Source organism: Misgurnus anguillicaudatus, chromosome 3 (assembly GCF_027580225.2).
Source record: "Misgurnus anguillicaudatus chromosome 3, ASM2758022v2, whole genome shotgun sequence".
Classification (NCBI taxonomy): Eukaryota; Metazoa; Chordata; class Actinopteri; order Cypriniformes; family Cobitidae; genus Misgurnus; species Misgurnus anguillicaudatus.
This window is the reverse complement of record NC_073339.2, coordinates 3,178,347-3,203,242: the sequence shown is the minus strand read 5'-3', so window position 1 is coordinate 3,203,242 and position 24,896 is coordinate 3,178,347. Positions and strand designations below refer to the sequence as shown.

At 36.5% G+C, this 24,896-nt stretch overlaps 3 protein-coding genes across 3 annotated transcripts; 2 read left to right on the top strand and 1 right to left on the bottom strand.

The window, feature by feature from the left end:
- The first annotated feature begins 6,897 nt into the window (after positions 1-6,897).
- Positions 6,898-8,100, top strand: LOC141356145 (GTPase IMAP family member 9-like). Its single transcript, XM_073860121.1, has one exon. It carries the CDS (start codon positions 7,084-7,086, stop codon positions 7,840-7,842), a length of 759 nt encoding a protein of 252 aa, XP_073716222.1. The 5' UTR covers positions 6,898-7,083; the 3' UTR covers positions 7,843-8,100.
- Positions 8,101-8,124: 24 nt separating this feature from the next.
- On the top strand, positions 8,125-15,579 carry LOC129441772 (GTPase IMAP family member 8). The gene is made up of 3 exons (XM_073860067.1): positions 8,125-8,137; positions 10,131-10,727; positions 12,363-15,579. The coding sequence occupies exons 1-3, from the start codon at positions 8,125-8,127 to the stop codon at positions 13,154-13,156; spliced, it is 1,404 nt and encodes a 467-aa protein (XP_073716168.1). The 3' UTR covers positions 13,157-15,579.
- A 4,777-nt stretch (positions 15,580-20,356) lies between these two features.
- Positions 20,357-23,172, bottom strand: LOC129443847 (4-galactosyl-N-acetylglucosaminide 3-alpha-L-fucosyltransferase 9). The gene is made up of 3 exons (XM_055204094.2): positions 23,041-23,172; positions 22,661-22,941; positions 20,357-22,119 (listed from the first exon to the last, which is right to left on the bottom strand). Exon 3 carries the CDS (start codon positions 22,116-22,118, stop codon positions 21,015-21,017), a length of 1,104 nt encoding a protein of 367 aa, XP_055060069.2. The 5' UTR covers position 22,119; positions 22,661-22,941; positions 23,041-23,172; the 3' UTR covers positions 20,357-21,014.
- Positions 23,173-24,896: the final 1,724 nt, after the last annotated feature.

Genomic DNA, 24,896 nt, shown 5'->3' with positions numbered 1-24,896 from the left:
AGCGCTTTCGCGGCGGTTTGTCATTGAGGAGTTTTAAAAACTTTGGACAAAAATATCCGCTGAAAAATTGGAACGCACAAACATCAAGAATCAGACTATGAATCTCAACCATGGTGACAAATAAAATAAAAATAAAAAATCCTTATTTATCCATGCTGCAGTGCATGCTGGGAGTCCTGAATGAGATTTGTAATTTGTTAATACCCAGCATGCATTGCAGCATTAAGTTTTTCATTTAATTGTCACCATGATTGAGATTGATACTCTGATTCTTGATGTTTGTGCATCCCAATTATAAAGCGGATATTTTTTGTCCAAAGTTTCTAAAACTCCTTAATGACAAACTGCTGTGAAAGTGCTGAATCTCAAACTTTATTGACAGAAAACAAACTTTTGATAAGTAAATTAATAATTAGTGATGTTACATTTGACACCGAAGCTTCGATGCTTGCTTCAGACTCGAAAAGTTCTTGCAATGAACCACTGCTTCGGAGCTGGTATCGTTACGTCACTAGTCACGTGAAATACGACGTCTGAAGCAAACACACTGGTTCATTTCTCTAGTGAACCACACGACTGTTTTGATAGCCCAATCCGGCGTTGACAGGTTTGAAACTGGCGGCTTTATTTTCCACACAAGTGAAGCCAAACCATAGAAAAGCTTTCTAAACAATTTTTGTGTACTCCAGCATCATCTGTTTCACGTGAGAGAATATTCTCCGAAGCTGGTGAATTTGTTAAAAAAAGAAAGAAATCGCCCACAAAATGTATAGCCTATTAGACTATATTATAAAATTATTAAAAAATATACAATTATATTATAATTAATATAAAATTATATTTCTGAATAAAACCACACCATTTAATGAATACCCTCCACATTGTCCAAGCCCTGTCCAGTTGCCCTCTGCCACATTATAAATACATTTTTAAATACATAAATGTCCAGTTATAGTAAGTTGTAGAGTGCTGTATTCTACGGCTAAATATTCACACACAAACACATCTCATGTTCAATGTTTTATTGAGGGTTTGAAACATGAACACAGTGTCAAAGCTCTGACAGCCCAAATGGGGCGGGTTAATATTAACCTACTCGCATTGTCAGCTTTGTTGCATTACATTTACTTCACCAGCAGATGGTGGTGTGCATTTTCTGTTTGAATGAAGCTTCGAGTAATGAACTATTTTCGACACAATTGTATCGGAAAGCAATAATGCTTCGAAACGCTTCATTTGGCCATCACTATTAATAATGTGATGATCTTTACCATTATGTATCAAGAACCAAAGAATTACACTGTTGACTTTGCATGTTCATGGCAGGTGTGGTGTACTGGCACAAAGTTAACACAACCAGAGGGCTATTTCATAAAACTCGCTTGAAAAAGCGAGGATTAAAGTTACAAACTCGACTTGAATTAACCTAACAAATGAGGCGAGGCTAAAGCGGTTTCAAAAAAGGCAAATGAAGCTTACGCAATCCAACTAATGTGATCCAGATTTCCCTAGTCAAGATAATTGCGCGTGCACGCTATTCTTGAGCAGCCCTAGAGGTCGAGCGTGGATCAAATCGATCAAAGTTAAAGAGAAAGCGGTAATTTTTGGTAAAAATGTATGAAAATGTACTACTGACTGAAAATTATAATACTGCTGCAATAAACAAACCCATAAAATAGTTGGAAAGTCCTTATGGATTAAATCCTTGCATGCAGAAACTAAATTTAAATATATTGTCTTATTTTAAAGTGATCACATGAAAGCATGAAACATTGTTAGAAATTATGGCCTAGTGGTTAGTGCTTTCAGCAGCACACGCTGAGATCCGGGTTCGATCCCTGTCAATGCTCTTGTGGCTTTGCTTTGCTAATTTTTTACTGTACTTTTTAAAAATAACACAAATCTTAACTTTTAAAAGACAATTTGTAGCTTACTAAGTAACCTATATAATACATATTTAGCAGATGAATGATTTTAATACATTTACAGTAACTTTAAATGTAACTTAAATTTAATTTTTTTTATTTGGGGGTACATTTCAAAAGCAGCAACTTGAGTGGACAATAAAGTAACAGGTGAAAATAAAATATAAATATATTGTTCATAAGAAGTGTAGTTGATTTAAGCATAATCATAGAAGTGTCTAATCTCATAATGTTAGCTGCCAAAGATGTTAACTGGCAATGAGGAGAGCACTGGCATCTATCAGCAGCACAGCTTTACTCCTGCAGATGAACTGTTCTTCAAAGAAAAAAATGGGGTAACTGAGAGCATGGTGGGTGAACAGCATATGAGATGAGTATGAGAGATGAGAGATGAGAGATTTTAAACCACTGGTTTATTATCACACTGTTAAAAAAATTAGCTGTATTTATGCAGCTGTTTGCCAGTAACTTATGTGGATTTAGAGGTTTATTGTTTGCTGGCAATAGTTTGTTCGGAGTTGAATCAGCATTAAACATTAACAAGTCTATGATTTTGCAGCATAAAACTATAAAATAACAGCCTCATGCAAAGCATTTTGTAAACCAGAAATCCTCATGAACCTTTTTCTGTTGTTTCCTTCATATTTTAGTTCCCAGAATGCTTTGCATGAGGCTGTTATTTTATAGTTTTATTCTGTAAATAATATAAAGACTTGTTAATGTTTAATGTTCATTTAACTTTGAACAAACTCTTGCCAGTAAATAACATCAATTTAAATCTACAGTAAGTTACTGCCAAACAGCTGACAGTAATACTGTAAGTTCTACATAATTTTTTAACAATGTAGTGTTAGGTGTTGATAGATAAACAGAGTTTTATGAATGGTTACAGTGAGGATCAGTTGAAGAAAAGCCTGAGGTATAAGTACATTATACTGTAAGTCAGTACAAGCCTTGTGAGCTGATAAATTATTGTATGCAGGACACTATCAATCTTCTCTGTGATAAAAAAAGAATTTTAACTCATTACAACAAAATGCCAAGAAAAATTAACAACTAGAGAAAGATACAAATACTGTAGATCTTTAAAATAATGTGCATTTTTATGCACACCAAGCATAAAAAAATTAAATGACTGTACTTTACTTGATATATATATATATATATATATATATATATATTTCATCAATACGTTGCAATTATATGAATTTAGATACATCTTAAATTTGTTAATAAACTATTATCCTTATATTGAGGTAGTTAAGATTATCATTTATATTCAACATTTGATAGGCCTATATACCATATTTTGAAACACATGTCTATTATTTTATTAATTATTATTGTAACAAAATTTATCAAATTTAATATATAAGTTGATTTTCTTTAATTGTTAGATTAATAGTGGTTAATAAAGTCAAATAAAATGTCAAAGAGTCAGCTGTAATATCATTGCATTTACATTTCAGTGTTAGTGGAAGTCTAGTTAAGCAACAACTGAGGCTTAGCCTGACAGTTAGCCTGCTCCAGACCAGGCTAGTTTGCAAGCATAAGTTTCCATAGTAACCGGGGTTGAGCTAGTTCAAGTTTGTTTTATGAAACGAAATCCACCGGCAATAAGCCAGACTTAACAAAATAAGCCTGGCTTATTCTGTAATCTAGTTTTATGAAATAGCCCTCAGGAAAAAAACTAGCAAGCAAAATGTAAAGAGTCAAGAGTCCAACTAAAACAAACACTAATCACAACAATGGTGATTTAAAATGAAACAAACATCAACATCTAAACCTAATAAGTGAATTGTGTTTTCTACAGCAATAAATTTACTGAACATTCAGAAATAATGTAAAAATTGTAAAGATGTAAACTAAGTCTTAGGGGCTGTCCACACGGAGACGCGTATCACTGTATACATTTAAAAATTTGTTATCGTATTGGCGTTTCATCCACACGGATCCAGCGTTTTGGGAGACTGAATCCGCTATTTTTTGAAACCGGGTCCTAAAGTGGATAAATCTGAAACCGACACCCTTGCGGTTTCGTCTGTACAGCCAATCCGTATATTTTGTGAAGCGAAAATGTCATCACATCACGTGTCGGAAGCGTCACACGTACACTGTAAAAAAAAATCTGTAGTTTTTACGGTGAAAAACTGGCAGCTGTGGTTGCCAGAACAATTCTGTAAAAAATACAACTTAAAACCGTAAAAATAACACCACCACAGTTGTATGCATTATAGCGAACTTTTGTAAATTTTACAAATCTTACCTGTATACAGAATTTCTTTGATCTTAACTGTTTAGAAACTCTTATTTTTTAATGGTAAAATGCAGACGTGATTGCCAGAAAACCGCCTTAAAAATACATGAACATGTAAACAACTTTTTGTATTTCATTAATTAAAATTATTTTATTCATATTTTAATATATGCAGAAAACCACTATAATCCAGGTGATGGAATAGACAGCTGCAAAAAGAAAGTTTGTTGTGAAATTATTACAAATTGTTTTCTAACTATTTGCCAACAACTTCAAAAGAAACAGTGGACATGCACAAAGATTGTATCATACAAACAAATACAAAACAACATCAGGGTAAGTTATTAAATCGCTCAGTGTCTACATGAGTCCATTTTACAGAGTTAGAAAGTGACACTTAAATAATGACATGATGAATGAACATTAATGATGAAATAGAGAGCAGTCAAAACACAAGTACAACTGAACTACAGACAAAATCTTAGATGAACATTAACTGTATAAATATAACATATAAACACATTCAATCGCTCAAGATCTCACCATGGAGGAATTAAACACAAACACCATTGGCGTCTACACTTGTTACAAACCAGTTTGACTTTATTTGGTTTGTTTGAAGTCACCATTATGGTGATCATTGTTTCCTTAAATGGGACACTTGGCTCGCAAGTCTTTGGGTTAAGGTTTCTCTGACTGTTAAAATGATGTGTCAAAACACATAAGCTATGGTCCAAGAAGCTGAAATAAGTAAAATCAAGTGATGTTGGTAGATTTTTAATGATGGTCTAGTCATCTTAAAGTTTACCAAGCAAGTGTTCTCTATAAAACTTTAAACGTGAACATTAAGTTTTTTCTGTTCCCTATACAAATGTTCTTATGGGACGATGTTACAGAGTGGCAAGACAATTAGACTTAAAAACAGTAAAAGTAATGTCAGACAATTCTGTGACTAAACAAAATCAGTCTAGACATCAAGAATCAGCATACAAATCACAACAATGGTGACCCAAAACATGAAAGCTGCATGCCGCAATGCATGCTGGGTATTACCATCGTACAAACTTATCTGGCATGCATTGTACTTAATCTGAATTAGTTTTTTGATGGTCACCACTGTTGAGGTTTGTAGGTTGAATCTTGATATGGATATGAAGTGTCAAAAAACCTTTTTTAACCAGTCCCAAAACCATTACGTTACAAAACTCTTTCTAGCCCAACAGCTATATTTGCAAAAGACCACAAACACCAGACATTAAACCAATTTCTCTCTTACCATAACTATCCGTTGTTCACAATTTTCATGTGGATAAATCAAACACTAAAGAAATGTTGGAGACTTGTTTTTACAACCCCTTTCATCATCAATAAGTGCTCTGTGTAACCCACTGACACAATTGACAAAAAGAAAGAGGAAATAAGTAACCATGAGGCTCAAGACCCCAACTAAAACAACCACTGATCACCATAATGGTGACTTCAAACACAACATTTTTGATAAATCATCAACTAACCCTCGGTTTCAGTGGTTTCGTTTTTACAGAATATTTTTTAAGAGCACGGAAAAAAAATATCGGATAGGGAATGCACCGGCTTCATGTGGACATAGTCTTAATCTAGGTCTGAGCAAAAGTGTGCCGTTTTTGGGTGTGTCATTTAAAATGCAAATGAGCGGATGAAGTGCAAACACTGATCACAATGATGGTGGTTTGTTGCAATTGAAACTCAATTGTGCTGTGAATTATTTTCTCTCTCTCTCTTTCTCTTTGCACTAAATGGTTGTGCTGTGGTTGGATAGTGCAGATAAAGGAGGCAGTATTACCTTATTCTGACATCACAATAGGAGCCAAATTACAATGACCTATTTTTTCACATGCTTGCAGAAAATGGTTTACCAAAACTAAGTTACTGGGTTGATTATAGCAGTTAAACATGGAAAAAGTCAGATTTTCATAATATGTCCCCTTTAAGGGAAAACCAGCTATTTAAGAGAAATTCTTAGGGTTGATGGCATTTACATCAAAAGTAATACTTAAGGGTTATTTGTGCAACACCCTTAAGTTTAAGGAAAACATAAGGGCGAACTTAAGGGGAAATTACACTTAAGGTGCTTTATGCAACCGGGCACTCGTCCTGGATTAATCTAAACCCTGTCCGGGAAACTGCCCCAAAGGGACATAACAACAGGCTGAGTCACGCTGCAAGCATGTAAACCCACAAGAAATGCCACTTAATTATTAATAAAAGAAAAATCGGTTACACTTTATTTTGATAGTCCACTTTAGACATTCTACTAACTATAAATAACTATGCAACTACATGTCAACTAACTTTCAATAATTTGCAACTATAGGTCAACTAACTGTCATTAGAGTATTAGTAGACTGTAAGGGTTTGGGTTAGGGAAGAGGTTTTGGTTAGTGGAGAAGTTGACATGCACCTGCAAAGATACTTATAGACAGTTGAATGTCTGTTGAGATATCATCGCAATTAAGTGTTAGTAGATATTAAGCAGACAGTCTACTAATTCTCTAAAGATTGGTAGTTGATAAGTAGTTGCAAAGTTACTTATAATTAGTAAAATGTCTAAAGTGGACTATCGAAATAAAGTGTTACCAGATCGGATATTATGCACTGTAATGTTTGTAAATGGTTTGTAATGTGAACTTAAAATAAAATTTGATTTTAGTCAGAACAACAGAAGCTGGAATTCTTTGGAGATCCCGCAATCGATCTCACGGATATCAGAGCTTTAAGGCTCAAAGCAGGACACGGACCAGGACTGCACACATAACTATAAGTACATACTTAATCTGACCTACGTGTATTCAGAATGCAGTTATCATTATTAACATGCAGTCTTATTTGGTATAGTTACTTTTAAAAGATGATGAAACCAAGATGTTTTCTTCTATCTCAGTAAATTCATCTAAACTCAAGATTGTGCTGCTGGGCAAAACGGGAGCAGGAAAGAGTGCAACAGGAAACACAATACTGGCCAGAGCAGCATTCAGAAATGAATTCTCTCCAATTGGAATCACTAAAACCTGTCAGAAAGAAGAAGTGATGGTGGATGCAAAGGAGCTTTCAGTGATTGACACTCCAGGAGTATTTGACAAATCGATAACTGAAGAGCATCTGAGGTCTGAAATAAAGAAGTGTGTCTACATGTCTGCGCCTGGTCCTCACGTGTTTCTGCTGGTCATCAGATTGGATGTGAGAGTCACAGATGAGGAAATAAGAGCAGTGAAATGGATTCAGGAGAACTTTGGTGAAGGTGCTGCACGTTACACCATTATTCTGTTCACTCATGCTGATCGGCTGAAGCATATATCATTAGATAGATTTGTAGGAGCTAGTAATGATATCCAGGCACTTATTAATAAATGTGGAGGCAGATATCACTCATTCAACAATGAAGACATGGAGAACCGCTCTCAGGTCAAAGAACTGCTGGACAAGATTGTGAAGATGGTGAATGAGAATGGAGGAAAACATTACACCAATGAGATGTTTCAGGAGGCTCAAAAGAAGATTCTGAAAGAAATGTTCTGTAAGTGTGTGTTCCCAGCTAACAAAAAAGTTCTAAGAACGTTCCCTGAAAGTTCCCAACGTTCCCAAAAACATTCTGCCAACATAAAAAGTGTCCAGTTTTCTTGACGTTCTAAGAACGTTTTTGTGTTGTCTGAACGTTAGAGGAATGTTACATTTTACCATTTATAAACGTTATGACAATGTCATGTTTTAATGTTCACACAATGTTTAAAACAACAACTGTTTATTATATTGACTTGTTTAATTGTTATGTAAATGATAGAGAAACATTGCATTTTATTATTTTAGAAAACATTATTTCTGAATGTTCAGTAAATATATTGCTGTAGAAAACACAATTCACTTATTAGGTTTAGATGTTGATGTTTTGTTTCATTTATAGTCACCATGATTGTGATTAGTATTTGTTTTAGTTGGATCTTGACCCTTGACTTTTTGCCTGGTTGTTTGTTCCCTGATTGTGTTAATTTTGTGTTAATGCACCACATTTGTTATGAGCATGTAAAGTTAATAGTATAATTCTGTGGTGGTTGGTACATAATGGTAAAGATCAAAAAGATCATTATAAAATTGTAAAAAAATCATTATTGATCCGTGCTGCATGCAGTGCAAGCTGGGAGTTCTGAATGAGATTTGTAATTTGTTGATACCCAGCATGCATTGCAGCATGAAAGTTTTAATTTCATTGTCACCATGGTTGAGATTCATACTCTGATTCTTGATGTTTGTGCGTCCCAATTATACAGCAGATATTTTTTGTCCAAAGTTTCCAAAACCCCTCAACGACCAACTGCTGTGAAAGAGCTGGATCTCATTTACATTATTGACAGAGAATAAACGTTTGATTAGTAAATTAAATTAATCAACAACCACAGAATTACACTATTAATTTTACAAGTTCATAACAAATGTGGTGTGTTAACACAAAGTTAACATACCGAGGGAAAAACTAGCAATCATAAAGTCAAGGGTCAACTGTAACAAGTCTAACTGAAACAAACACTGAAACAAACACTAATCACTCTAATGGTGACTTAAAATGAAACAAAACATCAACACCCAAACCCAACAAGTGAATTGTGTTTTCTGCAGCAACACATCCACTGAACACTCAGAAATAATGTTCTACAAAACAACAAAATGCAATGTTTCTCTATCATTTACATAACAAGCAAACAAGTCAATATAAAAAAGTTGTTTTAAACATTGTGTGAACATTAAAACATGACATTGTCATAACGTTTGAAAATAATATCATGTAACATTCCTCTAACTTTCAGACAACCCAGAAAACGTTCAGAAAACGTCAAGAAAACTGGACACTTTTTACATTGGCAGAACGTTTTTGGGAACGTTGGGAACTTTCAGGGAACGTTCTTAGAACTTTTTTCTGTTAGCTGGGTTTGAGCACATCTTTCATTTAGTTTTTACCAAGCTTTGGTCTTTAAAGGGTTCATAGAACAACCCAGTAACTTAGTTTTGGTAAACCATTCTCTGCAAGCATGTGAAAAATTAGGTAATTGAAATTTGGGATAAGGGGATCTTATTATAATAATACTGCCACTTTATCTGCACTATCCAACCACTGCACTGCCATTTAGTGCAGAGAAAAAGAGAGAAAAAATAATTGACAGCACAATTGAGTTTAAATTTCAACAAACCACCAGCTCATTTGCATGTCCCCTTTAAAACATAATAACAACAATATATGCGACTGTAACAAGCTATTCAGTTAATACTCATTTTCTCTAGAGCACGTCATACCATCCTGTCTGTTGTAATTGTATAAACCAAGACACATGTTTGAGCTGTCTCAACTGAAAATAACTTGTACTGACAGATCTTAAAGGGGCCGGGCCATGTCACAAGACTTTTTAAAGATGTCAAATAAATCTTTGGTGTCCCCAGAGTACACATGTGAAGTTTTAGCTCAAAATACCATATAGATAATTTATTATAGCATGCTAAAATTGAATTAAATTAAATTAACAGTTTGTAGATGTGAGTAAAAAATGTGTTGTTTTTGGGTGTGTCCTTTAAAATTCAAATGAGCTGATTAAATATAAACACTGATCACAATGATGGTGGTTTGATGCAATTCAAACTCAATTGTGCTGTGAATTATTTTCTCTTTCTTTCTCTTCGCACTAAATGGCAGTGCAGTGGTTGGATAGTGCAGATTAAGGGGTCTTATTCTGACATCACAATAAGGGCCAAATTACAATGACCTATTTTTTCGCGTGCTTGCAGAGAGTGGTTTGCCAGGACTAGGTTGCTGGGTTGATCTTTTTCACATTTTCTAGGTTGATAAAAGCACTGGGGACGCAATTATAGCAGTTAAACATGGAAAAGTCAGATTTTCATAATATGTCCCCTTTAAATTCTGCTTGCAGGGTCAGAGAAACCCAGATTTTTCCTGCTGGGTAAAAGTGGATCAGGAAAAACAGCTACAAGAAAAAACATTCTTAGACAGGAGTGTAATTCAAAAAATTCACCAACTAAAACCTGTGAAAAACATAATGGAAATGTGGATGGAAAGAACATAAGAATAATTGACACACCAGAACTGTTTGATACATCAATAGAGATAAGGGCTGAAATAGAGAAGTTTGTTGGTGTGTCTTCACCTTTTGTGTTTCTCCTGGTCATCAAACTCAATGACAAATCCACGAAGGAGAAAACAGTGAAATGGTTTCAGAAGAACTTTGGTGAAGATGCTGCACGTTACACAATTATTCTGTTCACTCATGTAGATCGGCTGAAGCGTACAACATTAGATAATTATATCACAGACAGTTCAGATCTACAAGCATTAATTGACAGATGTGAAGGCAGATATCTTTCATTCAACAATAAGAACATGGAGAACCGCTCTCGCGTTACGCAACTGCTGGAGATGATTGAGGAGATTGTGGTGAAGAATGGAGGGAAGCATTACACCAAAGTGATGTTTGAGGAGGCTCAAAGGAAGATAGACACAGAAAAGTTCTGTAAGTGTGTATTTGTGCATGTGTCTTGTTATATTTAACATGTTTGGTCATATTATGAGATTTTTTAAGATGTAAAATAAGTCTTTGGTGTCCCCAGAGTACGTATGTGATGTTTTAGCTCAAAATAGCCCACAGATAATTTATTGTAGCATTTTAAAATTGACACTTTGTAGGTGTGAGCAAAAATGTGCTGTTTTGGGTGTGTCCTATAAAATGCAAATGAGCTGATGAAATGCAAACACTGATCGCAATTGGTGGTTTGTTGAAACTCAATTGTACAGTATTTTTTCTCTCTCTCTGTTTCTCTCTGCACTAAATGGCAGTGACGTGATTGGATAGAGCAGATTAAGGGGCGGTAATAATGTAATTTGCCTTGCTACCAGCTAGTGTTGTAGTCGAGTCCAAGCCGAGACCGACTCGAGACCGGGTCAATCAAGCTGTGTTAATTGAATTAATTGATTTCACCTGCAGTGTGTTAAAGTAACATTGAAGCAGTGTTACTACTACCAGCCATACAAAATAGGCGACATCTGAACGACCTAATTTCTTTTTCACGTTTTCTAGGTTGATAGAAGCACTGGGGACCCAATTATAGCACTTAAACATGGAAAAAGTCACATTTTCACGCTATGAACCCTTAATGGGATATAATTATAATAATACCACTGCCATTTAGTGCAGAGAGAAACAAAGAGAGAGAAAAAAAATGATAGCACAATTGAGTTTCAAGTTCAAAAACCACCATCTTGGCGATCAGTGTTTGCATTTCATCAGCTCATTCGTATTTACAATAATGCATTTTAATCACACCTTCAAAGTAAAAATTTTAACATGCTATAATAAATGATATATGTGGTATTTTGAGCTATATGTATTTTGGAAAACCAAGATTTATTTTACAACTTAAAAAAATATTGTGAAATGTTTCCTTCCTTTTATTATTGGTGAGTAAAACATTTTCCTTTCCCAGTACAAGGAGTTTACTTGGCAATCTTTGCATTTAAGGGGCTATGGCATAAAAATCTGAATCTTTCAATATTTAAGTGCTATAATTGGGTTCCCAGTGATTCTATCAACTTAGAAAATGTAAAAAAGATCAACCCAGTAACGTAGTTTTGGTAAACCATTCTACGCAAGCATGTGAAAAAATAGGTCATTGAAATTTGGCTCTCCTTATGATGTCATAAGGAGATCTTATTATAATAATACAGCCCCTTAATCTGCACTATCCAACCACAGCACTGCCATTTAGTGCAGATAGAAAGAAAGAGAGAAAAAAAATTGACAGCACAAACCACCATCATTGTGATCAGTGTTTGCACTTTATCCGCTCATTTGCATTTTAAATGACACACCCAAAACGACACATTTTTGCTCACACCTACAAAGTGCCAATGATAACATTTTCATGCCATGGGCCCTTTAAACATGGAAAAGTCAGATTTTCACACTATGGCCCCTTTAACATCCTTTCCAATAAATATTTTTTTTTGCTATGCTCTGGAGATTTTCTCTAGATCTGTTTCATTTCATATTGAAATTAAATACCATTCTGAAATTTATTTTGTCTGAATATTTCACATAATAATTTAGTCTTTCTTAATGACTGGATTTTTCTGATTCTGATTCTACCAGGGTCAGTGAAGCCCAGGATTGTGCTGGTGGGAAAAACTGGATCAGGAAAAACTGCAACAAGGAAAAACTTTGTGAGAAAATACTGCAATTCACCAAATTCAGCAACTAAAACCTGTAAGAATCATGAAGCAATGGTGGATGGAAAGACCATAACAATAATTGACACTCCAGGACAGTTAAATTCATCAGAGGAGAAGTTGAAGTCTGAGATTCAGAATTGTATCTACATGTGTGCTCCTGGTCCTCATGTGTTTCTGCTGGTCATCAGAGTGGGTGCGAGAATCAGAGAGGAGGAGAAACAAGCAGCAAGATTTATTCAGGAGATTATTGGAGAAGATGTTGTAAACTTCACTATCATATTGTTCACTTATGTAGATAAGCTGAGGGGTAAAACATTAGATGAATATATCAGAGAGCGTTCAGATCTACAGGCACTGGTTAACAGCTGTGGTGGCAGATATCACTCAATCAACAACCAGGACAGAGAAAATCAGAAACAGATCTCCGAGCTGCTGGAAAAGATAGAAAACATGGCAGAGCGCAATGAATGGAATCATTTCACAAATGAGAAGCTTAAAGCAATTATAAAAGGAAAGATACGCATTGAAAAAATTAAAGCTGCATTATCAACTGCGCCAGGAATAGCAGCTGTAGTAGCAGGAGGTCTAGGTCTTGTAGTAACATTGGTTGTCATAGCACCAGCAGTTGTAGTTGCCGGAGGTGTAGGTGCAATCGGAGCAGCTGGAGTGTTCATGTTCAAAAAGTTTAGAGAATTCAAGGCAAAAAGAGATTAGAATTGTTTTGCTAATTATTGTAATACAAGACTACTGTGATTGACTATTTGGTTGCTATATGGCAAATTATTTCATACAACAGAATGTAAAATTATTTTAATAACTGATTTAAATAAAAGGACCCTTTATAGTCCAATGCAATCTTTTCTCACGGGTGTCTAAAAAAATAAGGTTATATTTTAACACTTCTGATATTATTGCCTCAAAGATTAATCGCTTGATTGTTTATTTAACTTTTTGCTTTTGTGGTCAAAAGTGTCCAGTTATTCTTTTCTTTTATGGTAAATCAATACTGTTGACAATTGTACTTGGAATGGATCATCAGTATTGTTGCATTCTCATTGTTACTGATTTCATACACAAGGCAGAGATATGACATCAAATTGTTGTGACAATGCTCAACTCTCACGTAATTTATATTATGTGAATTTGTTCCAGAAAGTTCATAGAGGGCCATTCAATGATATTGAGATTAAGGCAAATGAGAGTCATTTTTGGTAATTACCCAGACACAAATGAAATAGTGTGGAGTTAATCTGTGACTTTATCTTCTCTATCACCATGTCTATTTGATTTTTCTGTTTTTGATCTCTTTGATTATTTAAAGGGGACATATTATGAAAATCTGACTTTTGCCATGTTCAAGCGCTACAATTGCGTCCCCAGCGCCTCCACCAACCCAGAAAACGTGAAAAAGATCAACCCAGCAACCCAGCTTTGGCAAACCATTTTCTGCAAGCATGTGAAAAAATAGGTCATTGTAATTTGGCTCCTATTGTGATGTCAGAATAAGGTAATACCGCCCCCTTTATCTGCTCTATCCAACCACAGCACAACCATTTAGTGCAAAGAGAAAGAGAGAGAGAGAGAAAATAATTCACAGCACAATTGAGTTTCAATTGCAACAAACCACCATCATTGTGTCACGGAGTGACTTCTAGGGCGGAACCAAAGTTGTGAGCAAAGGTTCTGCCCGGACCGAATACCGAAAACACCGGCACTTCCGGGTAACCCGGGGCAACCGAAATCAGGCCAAATTCACAGCAGGTGAGAGGAGTGACGTGGCGATCGCTGACTGGGTGTTTCTATGGATGTCTAGAGTACAAAAGGAGCAACGGAGATGTAGGAAGAGGAGAGATTGTTGGGAAAGAAGGGCGCCACGGGCGAAGTGTGAGTGAGTATCTGGGAACAACAGGACGAGTGAGGCTCTGGAGGATTTTCGACTGTGTGTTACGAAGGAGAGATAGTCGACAAGTAAACGGGGTGAGCAACGTAAATACAGACAAAGGAAATTATTTACCTCTGTGTATGTGTTGTGTTAAAGACACGGAGAGGGAAGACAGCCTGGGTGAAGCTGCGGCGAAATCGTGGAACATCCGGGAAGCGGATGGTGGAGAGAGTTAGACGAATATCAACACAGACTGTGAGTAAAGCGGATATTGATGCTTACCACCTTCTCTTAATAGAGCCACATTAATACGAAGCACAGCTGTTGTACGGACCTGACCACTGTGTATGAGGACACCAGTGAAGGAGTTGAAGCAGCAGATTTGGGCCTGGTGGGCTTGCGGGCCTGACCGACTGGTCGAATATTGTGTGAGTACAGAGAATCCAAGTTCCCCTTAGGACGGGCCTCAACCCGGTGGAGGGTGCAGACGTTATTGAATCACTGGAGTGTGTCTGGAGTGCTGTGGGTGAGCTTTTACCTTGACGTGTGTGCACTTAAAGCTTTGCAGTGCTGTGCCGTCTCTTTTGCTGTCTGTACCGACTCACAGGTCTGGGGAGCCCCTGTTGGAACGAGTGAGAGCTGTGGTCACCAGTAGTCGTCTTAAAACCTTATGACCACCCGCTGCCAGTTCTGGCCCCGAAGACACAGAGGTGCATTGAGTCCCTTGAGGAGGTATTGTACAGCGTTATACTAATTCCTCTTGTGTGGCAAGCCTAAAAGTAAGATTATAACGACGAATGATACTCACTTGTATTCAGAGCTAAAGCTAATTCTCCTTGTGTGGCAAGCCTAAAAGTAAGAAGATTATAACGATGAACGATACTCACTTGTACACAGAGCTAACGCTAATTCACCTTGTGTGGAAAGCCTAACAGTAAGAAGATCATAACGACGAACGATACTTACCGTACCCAGAGCTAAAGCTAACTCACCTTACACGTCCCGAGAATCTAGGGTGAAAGGATTTCGGTGACAAACGATACTTACCTGTACCCAGAGCTAAAGCTAACTCACCTTACACGTCCCGAGAATCTAGGGTGAAAGGATTTCGGTGACAAACGATACTTACCTGTACCCAGAGCTAAAGTTAACTCACCTTGCACGTCTTGAGAACCTAGAGTGAAGGAATACGGCGACGAACGATACCTACCTGTACCCAGAGCTAAAGCTTACTCACCTTGCACGTCCCAAGAACCTAGAGCAGGGGTCTTCAACTACTCTTCTTCGGGGGCCAGATTTTAAAATTGTAAATATGACGAGGGCCAGACAAACTTTTACCCATATTTTTTTACTTTTACCATATATATATGTATATATATATATGTGTGTGTGTGTGTGTGTGTGTGTGTGTGTGTGTGTGGTGTTGTTGTTTTTGTTACTTTTGTTATGGTATATAAAAACATATTAAAAAGCATGCATTTTCAAAACAAATGCACACTCTTGTATCCAGTGTGTTGCCTTTTAATTACTGAAAACTCATATTTTCTTTATTGATATTTAGAAACAATTGCAACATGTAAGAGTCTGTGTAAATGTTAATAGTAAAAGTGTAAAAGATCAACACTCTTAAACATATTTAGTTTATAACTGTTTAACTCATTCCCCGCCATTGACGAGTTAAACAGTCAGTTATCTCGTCAATTATGAGTTAATATTTAACTAATTAATATGCCTTTCTGGACGAATTTCAAAGTGAAAGTGTAATACCGCTTTTATCCACTGGATGGCGCCAAAACCGAATTTATCAAAAACGGAAGTTAAAAAAAAGTAATGACAGATTTTAAATGCCTTTATGTTTGATAGTCATTCTGAGTCTGATATCTAACATAAATTCCTTTACAAAAACGCAATTTTTTAAGCTTTTTCCTCAAAATGTTGTATTTTTGAAGAGAAATATCCATATTTCAGTGGTTAAATTAAGTGGAAAAAGTAAATATATAATGAAACGTTTTTTCCCCATTTTGTTTGTTTGTTTGTTTGTTTATTGTTTGTTTGAAAGCAGAGGGTGTGTTCTTTAATTTGATATAATTTGTATGTTTATATATTTATAGAAGATAATTTTTCCTGCAAGGAATTTTGTGAAACTTTTGTTAAAATCACAAAAATGCAGGTGGGCAACTTTTCTCAAAAAGGCTGGCGGTGAATGAGTTAACTTTCATTAATTGTTACATGTCAAGTATTCACAACATATAGCCACTCCTAATGACTAAAATTGCACTACATGTTTTCTTTTTTTATATTTTATAGATATTTAGGCTAAACAGCCTTTACGTTGTACAGATATAACTGTCGGGAGTTCGCCCCCTAGAGGCAGTCGTAATGAAATTGTAGTTTAAACGTAAATCTGTCATGGAAGAGAACCTTTAATCTACGAATATATTTATAGTTAATAATTTACTTACCAGTAATCAATCGTTTTTAAAGTATTCAAGTGTTACTGATAAAGTGAAACAAAAAATAATTCATAATTTTTACTTTGCACACAGTTTTGTTTGGAACACACTGAAATACATCACTTCCGGTCGCCGCGTCACATGTGGTGAAGCCGCATAAGCCGCGTTTGTTTTCTTTAACGCATCCAAAGCTTGAATTGGATCAGATAATAAAGCACCCACAGATGGTTGGCAGGACCTTTCTGACTCACTTTCCTTGTTTTCGGCTGTCATTTGTCATGTACAGTGGAAAGGTAAAGTAACCACGCTGAATTTAAATCAGACTATAGTCGTTTCTCACTCCGAAGGAAGGCTGCAGCCTCGGAGGTCGCATTTCCAGGCTGCAGAAGTCTTATTTCAGAATTTTAACAATTATAAAGTTGACTATTATTCTTAGTTAATCGTTAAGTGTTGTAATTGGCTTATGATTTGTGAATGTCGTGCTCAGTTCACTTAGACTTGATGACCTATGCAGTTTGCATATGCGACCTCCGGAGGCTGCAGCCTTCCGAGTGAGACACGGCCAACGGTGACCGGCGGGCCGGATAAAGATGATTGGCGGGCCGCACTTGGCCCGCGGGCCGCCAGTTGACTAGCCCTGACCTAGAGTGAAAGAATACGGCGACGAACGAAACTTACCTGTACCCAGAGCTAAAGCTAACTCCCCTTGCACGTCCCAAGAACCTAGAGTGAAAGAATACGGCGATGAATGATACTTACCTGTACCCAGAGCTAAAGCTAACTCCCCTTGCACATCCCGAGAACTTAGAGTGAAAGAATACGGTGACGAACGATACCTGTACCCAGAGCAAAGGCTATCTTATGTTGCACGTCCGGAGAGCCTAGAGTGAACGAATACGGCGACAGATGATCCTTACCTATACCCTGGGACAAAGCTAATCCACTTTGTGTTGACAGAGACTTAGAGTGAAGTGAAACATCAACGAGTCCTTACTACTCACCTGTCTATGTCCACGCATCCAGAAGGTCCCATGTAGAAGGGGGAGTACGGAAACCAACACTCATTCCAATTTGAGCAAGAGAACGAGGCCGCTGGAGACAGGCCTGTGGACATTGGGCACAGTGGATCAAGGTAGTGCCATTTATCTATTTCCCAGTATTCATTGTGTGTTTCTTTGCCTTCAGGAGGAAGAGAAGGGTGCCACGGGATTAATAAAAGCGCAGGAGGTGTGACAGGGACGAAGGAGCTCCGCCCTGTCCTTTCCCTGTGGGCACTTACCCTTGTTGGCTGGATGACTTGCCACTCCCCTTCCCTTGACCCCCGTCTTTCCCTGTAGGAGAGAGAGAGAGACCATATTTTAAAATCCCTTTCCCTTTCCCCCAAAGTTATTTTAAATAATTTAAATAAAGATTGTTCTATTTTACTTATCTTTTCCTTGTATGTCTGGTCATTGGGGCACTTTTGGGACCTCCTCAAGGTGGAACTCAAGGAGGGGCGCGACACAAAAAGCCTGTGGTCCGCCTCTGCCTGAGACAATTGTGATCAGTGTTTGCACTTCATCCGCTCATTTGCATTTTAAATGACACACCCAAAACGGCACACTTTTGCTCAGACCTAGATTAAGACTTAGTTTACATCTTAAAAAAAAACTCATATGTCCCCTTTAAATGACACACCCAAAACGACACATTTTTGCTCACACCTACAAAGGCGCAATGCTAACATCTTCATGCCATGTGCCCTTTAAAATACCAGCGAACCAGGAGGTCACCTCCTGCTGAAAAACTGTGCTTATTAGCAAATCCAGGTGATTGGAACAAAATACTAGAGAGGACTTTTACTCATGGCACATGGATTATCCACCTCTGATCATGAAGACCTTGATTAGCTGCATCAGGTGTGTTTGATAAGGGTTGGAGGTAAACCCTGCAGTGCTTCGGCCCTCCAGGGTAAGATTTGGGGAAACGTGCAGTACAATATGAATGACATCTTGTGGACATTGTAAATGAATAGTATAGGCAGAGTTTCATGTTTGTGTTTGGGGGCACCTACCGGCAAACAAGGGAACTGCAATACTTTGAGATTAACGAGAGAGTGTGGCTTCATGGTTGTACAGCAGGGATGGGCAACTTCAGTCCTGGAGGGCCTGGGACTAGTAAGACCTTAATGGGCTGCTTCAGATGTGTTTAATTATGTTTGGAGCTAAACTCTGCAGGACACCAGCCCTCCAGGACCGAAGTTGGCCATGCGTGATTTTTTCCCCCCAAACCAGTTCAGATAGGAGTTTTACTTAAAACATGAGCTCAGGGGCAGAAAGAAATTTAATTGGTTCACAAAAATGACCAATGAAAGTCCCCAACCGGAGCCTTCAAGGCAGCTTCTGCAGTGAAGCAGTTTGAGCTCACCGTTGGTCAGGTGAGTAGCCCAGATGGTTAGATAGGAATGTGACTGGTTTTAAATTCAGCTCAAAATGTTTCGAGAGTTTACGTTACGTGTTTCCACCTTTTCACGTGTACGTTGCACGACTTTCATTTTCGTGCCAGTTTCACGTGTTGGTTACTCAATTGTTTTTCCTATTTTCTTACCATTGTCGCTTGGGATTGGGGTTAGAAAAACTTTCTGTTACATAAAATGACATCCAAACCCAACTCTAACCCCAACATCAAGTAAAAACAGTTTAAATTTCTGACAAATAAACGTATTAACCACTGCCATTCTAATCTAGACCCAACTTCATCCTCACGCGAAAACAGTTTAAAAATAAAAAACCCACAAACCTAACCCCAATCCCAACTGACAATGTTTTGATAAAATGGGAACAAATTGAGTAACCAACACGTAACTCTGGCACGAAAATGAAAGTCACGCAACGGACACGTGAAAACGTGGAAACGCTTAACTTAAACGCTCGAAACATTTCGAGCTGAATTCAAAACCAGTCACATTCCTATCTAACCATCTGCGCTACTCACCTGACCAACGGTGAGCTCGAACTGCTTCACTGCAGAAGCTGCCTTGAAGGCTCCGGTAGAGGACTTTCATTGGTCATTTTTGTGAAATTTCTTTCTGCCCCTGAGCTCATGTTTAAAGGGGACATATTATGAGATTTTTTTTAAGATGTAAACTAAGTCTAAAATAGATCTGAGCAAAAGTGTGCCGTTTTGGGTGTGTCATTTAAAATGCAAATGAGCGGATGAAGTGCAACCACTGATCACAATGATGGTGGTTTATTGCAATTGAAACTCAATTGTGCTGTGAAATATTTTATCTCTCTCTTTCTCTCCATACTAAATGGTTGTGCTGTGGTTGGATAGTGCAGATAAAGGGGGTGGTATTACCTTATTCTGACATCACAATAAGGGCCAAATTACAATGACCTATTTTTTCACATGCTTTCAGAAAATGGTTTACCAAAACTAAATTATTGGGTTGATCTTTTTAATATTTTCTAGGTTGATAGAAGCACTGGGGACACAATTATAGCACTTAAACATGGAAAAAGTCAGATTTTCATAATATGTCCCCTTTAAGTAAAACTCCTATCTGAACTGGTTTGGGGAAAAAATCAAGCTTATTGGACAAACTTTTTTTACTAAGTTGTCTCAGACGATGACATGTTTGTCTGGTGGCGGCTACCGTAGCTTCTCTATGCGTTTCAAAAGCGAGGGGTGAGCAGTGAACTGAGCCGTTGGTTGCAATTCGCAACCTCATCACTAAATGCGGCTAAAATGTACACAGTGCACCTTTAAGGGTTATTGTCTAGTGCATTGTTGTTCATAACTCATGTTGTATATGTAAACCAACATAAAATGGTAGGGGAAATTAGCTGGAAATATCATCTCATGTCATTCAAACTACTAGACATCATTTGTTTGTATTTCTATCCTGAACTAGGTCTTAGTTTAGCAATGAAAATTCTTTATATTCATTGAAAAAAATGTGCTGTAATATTGCAGTAAACTACTGGGAGCTGGGTTGCACATCCATACAGTACGACATACACTGAACTGTTTAGTGTAACAACATTTTACAGATTAGAAAAAAGGAGGAATGTATAAAAGAGAAAGGTATTTGTTCTGCAGAAAACTTACAACACAATGGGCCAAGTAAATGTCAGTACAGTAGAATATATGTACAAAGTCTTCATATGAATGGTATATGGATTCATTTTTTTATTCAAACAGAGATGGCGATAGAGATGCCAAAACTACAGATAGCATCTAATCTGATGTGACGTTAACTGAAAAACCACTCGTAAATATCATGAGCTTCTTTATATTCCCTGTGTTTTCCTACATAATCACAGGCCGTGCAAATAGGCAAAATAAACTCTTGGTTTTTTAATATTAAATGAGGTTGTGCTGAGAAATATCTCCTCCAGTTAAAATACTTGCGATATGCGTCCTGATTGGTGTCCAGGTATAAGAGATATTTTGCTAGTGACTTTGCATCTGGGAAGTCGTTCACATGAATAAAGGAGTCACTTGGAACAAACTTTTCATAGTTTTTTCTTGGAGGTCCCAGCACCACAGGTACCGTACCTACTGACAGAGGTCCATTTAACTTCTCAGTGATGTAGTCCTTGTGAATGGAGTTCTCAAAAGAGAGATAAAATTTGCAGCTAGCTATGGTGGGATAGTAATCCTTATAATCCATGAACGATCCACGTACTTTTCCATAAACGTGTATCTTGATGTACCTTCTAAGTGTTTTATAGTAAGTGATTCTTTCCCGGACACCGGTTGTAAAATTTTTGTTACTTACTATCCAACAGACCAATTTGTCCTTCTTGGGGATTTTAAAATGGTCATCTGGGATCTTTTTGCTGTTTAGTCGTAAACGCACAGGAATGTCAGAGTCCTCTCTATAAGTGAGAGTCAGATTAAACAGGTTTTCAATCCCTGGTACTTTCTTTGTGTTAGTTGGTGATTCTACATTCATCCATATCCACTTTTGAAACTGGGGCCGAGTAGAAGGAGGAAGGTTGGTCAGGTTCTGACAAACAGCCTTATGAAAAACAAGGACAGCATCTGTATTGTTGTAGAGAGATCTGTCGTCGGTCAGCTGACAGCTGTCAATATTGTAAATAGTTTTACAGTCACTCAGATCGAACGTGTAGTTTTCAGGCCAGACCCATAACAACAGTATTGGTTTCTCTTCCTTCGGAGAAGAGAGTTGTGCCTCCGGATTGAGTCTTTCTAAACATTGTTTAGGTGCAGGCAATGGGGTATAAATTCTAGAAGTATAGAAACACATGGGGTATAAAGACACAAAACCAACAACCACCACAATACCAGCTAGACGACACAGCAGAGCTCCAGTTGAACTTGTTCTCAACATTCTACGATATTAAAGAAAAATATATTAGTCTTATGTTAATCTTAACAAACATTTGAAAACAATATAGAATAAGAATATCACATATTTTAAATAGTACTTTGGTAGATAAATTCATTTTAAGACAGATAAGCCCTTTGTGTGTGTTTCCTGATAACAATTCACTACTATAATCAAAAGCAGGAATAACAAATACATTTGTATGCAGTAAAAGCTGTGTTCCTGAAGAAGATCATAAATGCATTGTTGCAAGTCTTGAGGTATACCACTGTATGAGAAGTGATGTAAGATACCAACCAATCAAAATTATTTTGATTACAGTGACATCATCACAAATATCTGCAACTCTGTCCACACATGAACTAGTTAATCAATATCTTCATTTTTGTTTAAGTAATTCTAAGTAGGGGTGGGAATCATTGCAATCAGATTACAGTTCAGAGGACTGAGATGCGATTATAAAATATATTTTGTTTTTACTTAATCATTGTCGTGTAAACATTGCCTTAGTTTATCCACTTCATTTGCAAGAAAAGCACATTTACCTTTTTCAGACACAGTTGACAGCACTCAGGGTTATCAGGTAATCCTCTTTCAGTCAACGGTAGATTAATACATCGGTTGTGGTGCTCCAGGTGTGTTATGCAATGATTTCTTTGTAGTTTCTGTCGTCTTGGTTTTTTCCAGCATACACCTGAGCCCGATGTGTGATGTTGTTTGAGGTAAAAGTCTATTCACTGTGTATTCATCTCTCACCAAATAACTTAACGGATGAGTTACAATGATGAATTCGGGGTCAGACCTTGAGGTGTGACTTTAAAAAGCGCTAAAAGGATGAGATGTACAGTGAAATAAATATGAATGGTGTAACTTAAAACATTACTATATGAACAGAAACTTAAGCTTGAGTCCATTTGTACCATACCCTGAAACAGTCAAATAAATGTATCCACTAATTTATATGCAATCTGATCAAATTTATATCCAAAGTGTATTCCGGAATGGAAAGTTTACACCTTTGTCTTCTTTATGCTGGTGCTTCCTATTTCCTGCCATGTGTCATGTCACATGACAGGGAGACCAGGTGAGATTTAAAGACATATACACATTAAGATGTGAATAAATATATAAACTCAAATTGAGTTATTGAAAAAGTAAGCTACATTGACAAAACATTTTATCAGTTTATCAGGTTAGACATGCTTCTGCTTTTGACTTTTCACCTCCATTCAACTGCCAGTTAATGCCAAAAAAGCTTTACAGATTTTTCCAACAAGCTTGACAAGACAGATAATGGCAAACAAAAACACTGTCATGTAGCCTACATGTTCAGACAAGCATTTAATTGTTTATACTGTTTTTATACTGTGTTTATACTAAATCCTACATTTTGCAATATAAAGAAGTTTTATATTTTGTATATTGCCTATAGAGAAAATTAAATAATTTAATTAAATTTAATAAATTTAATCCTACCCAGCTAACAAAAAAAGTTCTAAGAACGTTCCCTGAAAGTTCCCAAAAATGTTCTGCCAACATAAAAAAATAATGTTTTATAAAATAATAAAATGCAATGTTTCTCTATTATTTACATAACAATCAAACAAGTCAATATAATAAACAGTTGTTGTTTTAAACATTGTGTGAACATTAAAACATGACATTGTCATAACGTTTAAAAATGGTAAAATATAACATTCCTCTAACGTTCAGACAACACAGAAACAAAAGATTTATTTTACATCTTTAAAAAAATCTCATAATATGTTCCCTTTAACTTTGAGTTCAGGTGTTTCTCTAAAGACTGCATTTGTTGTTTTTGCACATTTGAAGTTGAGCAAACAATAAGCATGTTGTGTGAAAGTGAGAGTATTCAAATAAAAACCTATAGTTAACTATACAATTATACAGTGTTTGTAGGTCTGCGTAACCATTTTGTGAAAATGTTTTAATGTTCTCTCAATGTTTATTTTGTATAATTTAAGAAAAAAAATCTTATTATGTAAATGATAGAGAAACATGACATTCTATTATTTTAGAAACTATTATAAAACATTATTTCTGAATTGTTGTTAGATGTTTGTTTTGTTTCATTTAAAGTCAACATTATGTTATCTGTGTTTGTTTTACTGGTATCTAAACCTAAATATTTAAACCTAAGTGAATAGTGCAAGGTTTTCTACAACAATATTTTTACAGAACATTCAACACTGTTAAAAATAAACCGTACATTTTACGGTAGAAAACCGGCAGCTGTGGTTGCCAGAACTTTACCGTCAAACATACGGTAGCAATGTTATTGGCTTTACGGGATTGCACCCATTGTACTGTATATTTTACAAATTTTAAATGTTTTTTTTTACAGTTTATAACTGTCTATTTAACATGTTTATGATGCTAAAACAGTTTATATCTGTCAAATTCAAGGGTTAACATTGTAATATTTATGGTTCATTACCATTTTTTACAGCTCAAACCTGTTTATTGTGTAAAGGTTTATGTTGTACAAATGACGGTTCATTACCATCTATTTTACAGATCAGAACTGTCTAATTTAAACACTACTCTGTAAAAAAAAATCGGTAAAATTTATTAGCAGTACTTTTTCTGTTATGTTTACGGACATGTCCTTTAATTCTTTTAAAATTCTGTAGATTTACAGTACATCCTCCGTAGTCTATACAGACACTTTAATCCGCCTATGAAACGCAACAATGGTGACATTCAACAACAAAGCTTCATGATGCAATGCATGCTGGGTACCAGGATTGTAGAAAACTC